General features: G+C 40.0%; 2 protein-coding genes across 2 annotated transcripts; one reads left to right on the plus strand and one right to left on the minus strand.

The window, feature by feature from the left end:
- The first annotated feature begins 2,765 nt into the window (after window positions 1–2,765).
- Window positions 2,766–4,729, plus strand: LOC129730454 (putative serine protease K12H4.7). The gene is made up of 4 exons (XM_055689795.1): window positions 2,766–2,878; window positions 3,049–3,495; window positions 3,555–4,025; window positions 4,082–4,729. The coding sequence occupies exons 2-4, from the start codon at window positions 3,059–3,061 to the stop codon at window positions 4,701–4,703; spliced, it is 1,530 nt and encodes a 509-aa protein (XP_055545770.1). The 5' UTR covers window positions 2,766–2,878; window positions 3,049–3,058; the 3' UTR covers window positions 4,704–4,729.
- A 963-nt stretch (window positions 4,730–5,692) lies between these two features.
- LOC129730457 (putative serine protease K12H4.7) lies at window positions 5,693–7,372 on the minus strand. Its single transcript, XM_055689799.1, has 2 exons — window positions 6,955–7,372; window positions 5,693–6,880 (listed from the first exon to the last, which is right to left on the minus strand). Exons 1-2 carry the CDS (start codon window positions 7,260–7,262, stop codon window positions 5,773–5,775), a joined length of 1,416 nt encoding a protein of 471 aa, XP_055545774.1. The 5' UTR covers window positions 7,263–7,372; the 3' UTR covers window positions 5,693–5,772.
- Window positions 7,373–8,743: the final 1,371 nt, after the last annotated feature.

Here is an 8,743-nt window from a genome sequence, read left to right on the forward strand (position 1 = left end):
ATGAGCAGCAATGAATAATTAAAATAATGTTCATAATTAAATTTCCTTGCATTAATTATAATAAATAAAAATAAATATAGCATAAAATGGTTGAGTTGTTTCCGTTTCTTGCTAGTTTTTTTTAAAGAAACTGTATTACATATTTTCACATCGCATGACATATCACATTTCCTTTCTTGATTGAGTTTAACATTTTTAATTCCTATTTGATTCCCCACTTCATTTTTTGCGGTCATTTCATAGACCACTTCACTGATCCCGCCTGCCTTCATGATTAAGTGGGTACTGGATTCCTATTTATTTTGATCCACACAGAATAAGATTATGTTAGAATAATGTTGGTCAAATAAAAAAAAATCATAAAAAAGCTAAAAATTGTTTTTATGAAAATGAATTTCGAATTCGAATATCATACTTCAATCATAAAAATATATTAGTTCGTATTAAGCCTTTGGAGCCATTAAATCAAAGGTCCAATGTGTCGCTAATATTTACTAAGAGACCAATCAGAAAGGTCCTATGTGATAAGGAAAACAACATAGGTCCTATGTAACAAAACCATCAATAAACCCTGGAAAAAGGATTTTAAACGTTAGAAAAAGCATTGGAGGTGCAGACAACATTCTTTCTTTACACTTAAGACCATAAAAAAGATTAAATTTTATTTCTGTAGAAATTGGCATTTGAAAAAGATATACAAAACTTCAAGTTCATTTTTCTCTGATTAGCATCGATGTCAGATAGGACCTTTTGAAATGTTTCTCTAGCAATAGCATGAAAATGAAAAGATCAAAAGAATATTACTATTCCAAAATAGCATCTTGTGCCGTATGCTCTCCAAAGAAACTTGTCTGGATATATCAGTTCTTACCGCATTTCGAAGTAAGGTTGTGAGTTCATTTTTTGTATCAGTTCTAGCCGTGTGTCTTTTTTTCCAAATGCATTCTAAATTGTTACATTTTTTATTAAATCGCAGACGTCTGTTTGTCTGTGGTCCAGTATTTGTTTGTCTATAGTTCCTGTTTTCATCCGGCAATCGCTCAGATAGTGCACCCGTTTGATTTAAAACATTTAATGTGATGATTTCGATTATAACAAATTGCGCGGAATTATGTACACGAGTGAGCGGTATTATAATCAAGTTTCAAAAATTTATGCAAACTTTTTTATTTTTTCAAAACAAAGGACTGAAAAACCTATCCGATGGTTGAATTTAAATTGATATATCTAAAGAAAAAGTAAATTAAACAAAAAATGTCCAAAATAAGCGAACAAAATTATAAGATTAGCTAGCACCCGCCCAAAACTAAGTAGGGTAAACAGGTATAATACGCCCCCCCTAAGGAACATCGTCAATATTGTAGCTATGTTTATCACAAACAACAAATCTTCCATGCAGTTGGATACACTATTTAGTTGGTAATGCACTGCTATCATTTTGTTTTGTAACTACTGTTACACAAAAACGCCATAACTTTATTAAAAAATATGACAAAATTGCAAGCTTTCCAATCTACCGGGGCAAAACGCCCCAGATGCAGTATAATATGCCCCATGCAGTAGCTTCATATGACAGCTCAGCACGCGAAGTGAAACAGCGCTTGAAGTCTCAGAAGCAAACGCTAAAGCAATGAACAAATCAGCCGGGCTAGCGGTGGGGCATATCGCCCGGAGCTGTAATGTAGCAGAAAGCATTGAATACATAGGCAAATTATATAATTTTTATCGTTTCTTCACTAGATACAGCTTATTAGAGGTTCATTTGAGATATATAAGTGCAAATACCAGGTAATAAACTTTATACGCTAGTGAAAAAACGTTACGGAAACGCTGCAAGAAGCTCAAATCAAAATTGATTTTTGTTTATTTTTTGCTGCTAGTGACAATTATGAAACTTGCACAGAAGGTTGGTCCTATGACCCGCTACGAATTCCCAATAGTCTCATGTCTTATTTTTTGTGTGTTTCCGAATAAATGGACTGGGGCGTTATGCCCCGGGGGGGCGTTTTATACATATTTACCCTATTATACAAATAACACAAACAACAAACGACCGTAAAGGATGATGAAATAATCGAAGTTACTGAGAAGGAAAAAATGTTACAAAAATGACATTGACCCTGCACAAAAAAAGTTTGATAGGTTCAGAATATAACCCCTCTATATTTACTAAATGGTTGACCGGTTTATGCATAATCATATTCTCGAAAAAAAAGGGAAAAATCAATAATACCTACCATAACCATAAGTAAAACCATTCCATTCGATTAGTAAAACCTTTATACTTTCATAAGTATAAAACTTATATTGCGTTCACAGTTAATTAATTATTTAATCACATCGCATATCATACTTTGATAAATAGTGTTTTTTTAACTAGACTTTTTTCTGCACGACACAGTTCTTTATGCACTGAAATTCGTAGCCCTCATTATCCTCGGTTTTGGTTTTTCGAAAATAATTGCAGAACAACATAAAAATTAAAGACATTCGACTTCATAAAACAAAAACATCAACATCGAACAAACTAGCCACTCTGAATAATTGACAAGTTTGTTTACGAACAGCACACTCTGTATTTCGAAGGTCGAAATTCAATAAGGGTGTGAACAAAAATGTTGTTGTTTGTAACGTCTGTTCCAACTCAAGCTCACTAGCCTCATATCAGCCAGTGGACGCCAGAGATATTGGAATCACAGATCGCCGTAAATCATTTGATTACCCTGACGCAACCATGGAAGTAAACACGGAAGTTTTCGGGGCCTAGATAAGCCATCAATATATAATGCTTCCGACATACGCACTTTACGCTTAGTTTGCAGTTTAATTGTTTCAATACATTACCTGGATAAGGAAGAACTGGAAGGACCACCAGAAAGTAGGTTTCAGTTAAGTGATTATCAGAAATGAATAATGTGTAGTACAAATGTGTGATACCTTTTAAAAACTAGTGCTGTAGTGATCTAGAAAAAATTACCACGTGTCTGCCACGCGACAGCTGTAACATAACCTCTACACTGCTTTCGTCTGATGAGAACTTCATTCCAGGTACACAACGATGCGATCGATTATTCTGATCACCCTTTTGGCGGTGATTACGGTAGCATTCGCTGCCGTTCCACGCAGATTACCGAACGCACAAGCCAGCCGGCAGCTTGTTCAGCAACTGTTTACAAGACAATTCGTGGGAGCAAAGAAACACGCCGCAACAAGCCCCAGTTCCGATTCAACTCCACGACAAATTTCCGAACATTTCTTCACCACAAGCGTAGACCATTTTCACGCGCAAAATACCGAGCAATGGACGCTGCGGTATATCGCTTCAACAGAAAATTACCTACCAGGTGGCCCAATTTTGATTTTTCTTGGAGGGATCAGACCTATCGTACCGGAGATGATTGATGAGACAACGCTGATCTACGAAATGGCCCAGCAATGGAACGGCGCACTGTTTGCCTTTGAATCGCGGTTCTACGGACAAAGTCGAGTCACTGAGTAAGATACTTCTCACTTGAGACATAAAAAACATAAATTTCATCTTCGATTATTTCCAGAGATTTGAGCACCGAAAACCTAAGCCTACTGAGTACAGACCAAATATTGGCAGATTTAGCTGAATTCGTGACTTACGTGAAGCGTGAGCATATCGAAGATGAAACGGCTAGGGTTCTGGTAGCTGGGACTGAGTTTGGAGGATCGTTGGCTACCTGGTTCCGGGTTCGGTATCCACACTTAGGAAACGCTGCGTGGGCTTCCAGTGCCTTTACGACTGCCGTGCTTAATTTCCAAGATTTCTCAGAAGCCTGGGGAGATACGTTGATCGAACACGGTAGTCAGGAATGTTACAATGAGATCTTCGTGGCATTCCATGTTTTGCAGAACATGATCGATTTGGGACGGGCTGATTTGATGTACGAGAAGTTCAACATTTGTACACCAATCGATCCGGAAGATACGCACCAAATTCAGCATTTCTTCGCTGTCTTGATGGCAACGGTTGAACTGGTCACAATTTACACTAATAAGTACGAAAATGATCATGTGATGCCCAATGACTCCTATATGTAATTTTTTTCCATAGTGTGGCCGGTTTTGCCCAAGTCTGCCAGGATATTACTGGAGCTGATGCGGAAACTGCCGTAGATGCATTCGCGAGCTGGTTTAACTCAATATGGACGGGTGAGGTCGGCTGTGCAATCACAGATTTAGCAGGAGCCGTCGAAATACTTCAAGACCCAAGTTGGGAGACCGAGTATAGCGAATACGGGATCCGCCAAAGCGTCTATCTAGAGTGCACGGAGTTCGGTTGGTTCATCACAACAGATTCACCTTTCCAGCCATTCGGCGACCGTGTTACGATTGATTATTTCATCAACTTGTGCCGTGCAGTATTTGGTGATTGGATCACCGAGGAATCGATTCAGAGAGGCATTGATCGTGCGAATAACCGATTTGGTGGAGACACTCCAGGCTCTAGTTTAACTCACTTCACCAACGGCGGTGCTGATCCGTGGAGAATGATAAGCATCACCCGTAATATTACGCTCGATGCACAAGCCGATGTGATTCGCAACCAGATGGGAGGTTCCGATCTGCCTGCCATGTCCCCGGATGATCCTGAAGATCTGCTGGAGGTCAAGCAACGTTTGAAGCTGAAGCTTGCCAGCTATTTGTTTCCGTTCAGTCCGCTAGAGAGTCCATGAAAAAGCTGATCATAAAAAGGTTGGAAATTACGAAACGTTTTCAATTATTTGTATTGAAATTTTAGTACATTTATTTTTTGTAATTTGAAATGGTAATATATTGCCCTACACTATTCATTTTTTCTTACAGTATGCGAATCAAATGGTTCAAAACATACGTCAATAATGTCACAAATGACAGAAACGTCAATAATTCCAACATTGACAAATAATGATGTCAAAAATTTGAAAAAAAAAGGATTGTGAGAAAAAACGACAATTTGATTCCTATGAGGTAGAGGTGAAGACTATCTTCCGCACTAACATTAACAAATTGCCAATCCGCAAGAAAATTGTCATGAAAAGAGAGTTGTCGCAATCAGGCTTGTAAACGGTCAACACTCTCATTTGATTCGCTTTCTAATGTCGTTTTCGTTTTCGCGGTGTAGCGACACTCGGACTACACTTTTGACACCGTAAATGTTTTATTTCACTTTCCCTTTTTCTGCCCCGGACTACACCCGAAAAAAGCAGAGTGTACTGTAGGAAGTTACCAACACATTCACACGTATGTGTCAAAACTGGTTTGTTTTGGTTCTCGTTCCACGTGGTAAAGTGTCAGGTAAACTTTTTCAGCACATTTGCGAGATGTACATATGAAATGGAAACAAAATGACGATGGCCATAACGACCAAAACAAAACAAATTGACAGCTATCCCATTATAACGCATACCAATGCAACTACACTGAAAATGTTTTATTTGAAGCTGCAAACCGAAACCGAATCCGACATTAGTGCGCGTCGCAGTAGGCTTTCGCTCGTAAATGTAGAAGGAGATGCTAACTGTCATTTGTTTGGCGATGTTATTTTGTTTTATAGCCTACGTCAGAAGTGAAAGAAGACAATCTCGGTAAAAATTGGTCTACCATGACCATTCACAAGCCTGGTCGTGGATGTAAATGTCAGTGATCCAATTTGATTTGTTTTATAGTTTGGCTACTAGATCTATTGAATGTGCAATCTGCTTCCGAAAATTTTTCCCATTTTTATTTCATCACAAAAAAAACCTAACCTAACTCGCTTACTTCCTAAACTCCCGGCGTCTTCGAAGCGATCGGTTCAAACTCCTCGAATATCCAGATATCGATGAGATCGCGGGTTCTTTCTTTCGCGGCACGCAGCTCGGGCGAATCCAGGTCGGCATCGATCGATTCCAAATCGGGTGCGAAAAAGGTATCGGGAATGATGGTTGCCGGAGCGTCATCGTTGAGATCCGCTAGAATTCCAGCCGCCATTTGGGGATCGATTGTACCGTGGGTGTAGTGAACGTTCCTCAGTTTGGGTGTTTTGCCACCGTACAGGATATTCATTCTGTTGATCTGGGCCTGAATCAGATCTTCGGTGATCCAATCGCCGAACGCACGGCTGCACACTTCAACGTAGAACTCCGTATCGATTTGGTTACCGAATGGCTGGTAGAAAGATCTGGTCGTCGGGAAGAATCCAGTTGCCGTACACTGTAGGAACAGTCGTTGACGAAGGCCATTCTGCAGGTCAGTTGAATCGAAGTCGGTTTGCAGGAGCGGAGCCATATACGTTTCAAAGTTGAGATTGATGCACTGTTCGAATTGGTGTTCACGTGCGAACCACGTATTCAGTGCGTGCAAACTGTTGGTGATTGTATCGTTTTCAATTTGCTCGCACATCGCACGTGTTGACGCTAGATTGCGAAGGTGCAACATTTCTTGCTGGATGTCAGTTTGCAGACCCAACAGGAAAGCGGTTGTATCCCAGCGATCGTCCGTATTGAGGGGTTCGCACAAGTGGAATAATTCGGTCAACTCATCCGAACGTCCTAGGGCGATAAGATTTTGCGCTACCAAGAATCCACTGAAAATGGTGTTGTAGCATTCGCTGCTTCCGGCAGCCCAGATGGTATCACCTAGTGACTCCATAAATCCGGGTACGGCTAAGTCTGCTTCCACTGGTCCACTGGATATCCAGGCACCGTTACACAGATGTGGATACTGTTGGCGGAAATAAGCGGCCAAAGCACCTCCGTGTCCGTATCCCATCAGAATGATCTTGGCTCTAGGATTATCGACAACCGTATCCCTCAAATAGTGAATCCATGCAGCAAGATCTGCCAACGTTTGATCGATGGTCAAAAAGTCCATGTTTTCAGAGGATGCGTCACTGTTGACATTATATAAAAACACTTCATTAAAATTCTACCACTCATCCACTTGTCATTAGTCTATAATACTTACGCAACCGGTAAACTTTGTCCGAAATAGCGATGTTCATTGGTAAACAGATAGGCACCTTCCAGATAAGCAATATCGTAGAACAGACCTTGCGTTATGTAACGAGTATCCACAGCTGCGTCAGTACCAACGACTACAAAAATTGGTCCCCAACGGTAAGAGTGCTCATCGTTCGCATAATATCTCATCGGGAACGTTTCCTGGTTGCGTGGGTTGAAGTGATCGACTCGGCTATCGAACCATCCTTCGCGCACTTGTCCGTTGGTCGCGGCTAGAAAGCCTACCAACAGGATCGCTGCCCTGCTGATCATATTGTCACACTGGAACTCACTTGAACGGTCGGAAGAGATCGAATTCTCTCTAGACACCACACTTGAAACACCACACGAAATAGTCTCCCAAAGCAAACAACAACCTTTTATAGCATAGCCTTCAATCCTCGACTGGTGACGATATTGGCGAACTGATACGCGAGCGCCATGAGGTCGCAACAAGGTACATTATATGAGGTGATTAGATTCAGTAGACGAGGTCCTATCTACAGATGAAAATCATAAACCGGAGGTAGCGATACGATTCGACACGTGCCGACGCTTAGTTTTGTTCATTGGAACTAACAGTTACCCATAATAACCATACGATTTCCCACTTTTGTGGCGCCATTCAATTATTTTTAAATCAGCAAAAAAAATTGGTTTCTGATTAGATTCGTAAAGATTTTTATAAAATCCACGGAGGATCAAGAGTCCGGACGAATCACAAAGCTACTGAAAAAGGGCTGATGTTATATTTCACCAACTCGAATCCCGATATTGCGCAATTGTGTTGCGCAAATCAATAGCACCTGTGATGATCCAATCGTGCTCAGATAACCAGCTAGAGTTATTTTGGTAATGCAATTTCAGCTACTACTAATTCACTGAGTTTATCTTATCTAAAGTTGATGTCGGATGTATAACTCCGAGAAAGGAAATATTGCGAATTTTGTACGCAAGATTGGAGACGTGCTAAATTTAGCATTACCGATGCCGTGAAAACAAATGCGAATGCGAACCTTTATAAACAGAAATTCAAGGCCCTGACAACGAATACAATCGTTTTGCTCGCACTTCTCGGAAGTATTTTAGAGCACAGTCTTAAAGTTCTCAATTTGTACGAGTTGTTCAGAAGGCTGAGAAACGTCACTTGTTGCATTCAAGCTTTACCATCTTGCACACAAGATGCTTTCTACATACCGAAGACTACTCATCGAAATGCTGGCTACTCAGTGGTTTTTCAATAGACAAGGTTGGAATGCTCTCCACGTGGGATGTTGAAAGTGAGTGTGAATGATTCGTGTATCGTCATATCCTAGCACAGGACGTGTCAAGTCGAAGGTAAAAATCAACCACTTTACTGTCAAAGTGACATCCTTTTTGGATTGCCAAATATCTGATTCATCGTGTCGTTGAGTTTTATTCTCAGTAGACTTGTTTGACTGCGCTGCTAAGAGTCATTTTACAATATGATTGACATCATGAGTGATCAAAATAGAAAATTAAACGTTTTTATCGTCATTTTAACAGTAGATTTTTCAAATGGCGAGTTTAAAAGAACAGTGTAAAAACGGTACCATTTCAATCAACCATTTTCGATATTGCTGAAACTTTGCTTTGCATTCTATTTGAATCACGACCTATTTTTGAGAAGAGCTTATGTAAACAAAGTTATTGATGATTATAAATATTTTTAGTGTTAGAGCATATGTTTAACCCTTTCCGACCGAGCCCACACAATTGTGTAGGTAAAATAT

This window comes from Wyeomyia smithii, chromosome 3 (genome assembly GCF_029784165.1).
Source record: "Wyeomyia smithii strain HCP4-BCI-WySm-NY-G18 chromosome 3, ASM2978416v1, whole genome shotgun sequence".
NCBI lineage: Eukaryota > Metazoa > Arthropoda > Insecta > Diptera > Culicidae > Wyeomyia > Wyeomyia smithii.

Excerpts from the sequence above, each read along its gene's own strand:
- LOC129730457 (XM_055689799.1), bottom strand. The coding sequence starts at position 7,262 with ATGATCAGCAGGGCAGCGATCCTGTTGGTAGGCTTTCTAGCCGCGACC. Across the intron at positions 6,881-6,954 it reads GGACAAAGTTTACCGGTTGC|TGACGCATCCTCTGAAAACA; the intron begins GTAAGTATTATA and ends TAATGTCAACAG.
- LOC129730454 (XM_055689795.1), top strand. The coding sequence starts at position 3,059 with ATGCGATCGATTATTCTGATCACCCTTTTGGCGGTGATTACGGTAGCA. Across the intron at positions 3,496-3,554 it reads GGACAAAGTCGAGTCACTGA|AGATTTGAGCACCGAAAACC; the intron begins GTAAGATACTTC and ends GATTATTTCCAG. Across the intron at positions 4,026-4,081 it reads GTCACAATTTACACTAATAA|TGTGGCCGGTTTTGCCCAAG; the intron begins GTACGAAAATGA and ends TTTTTTCCATAG.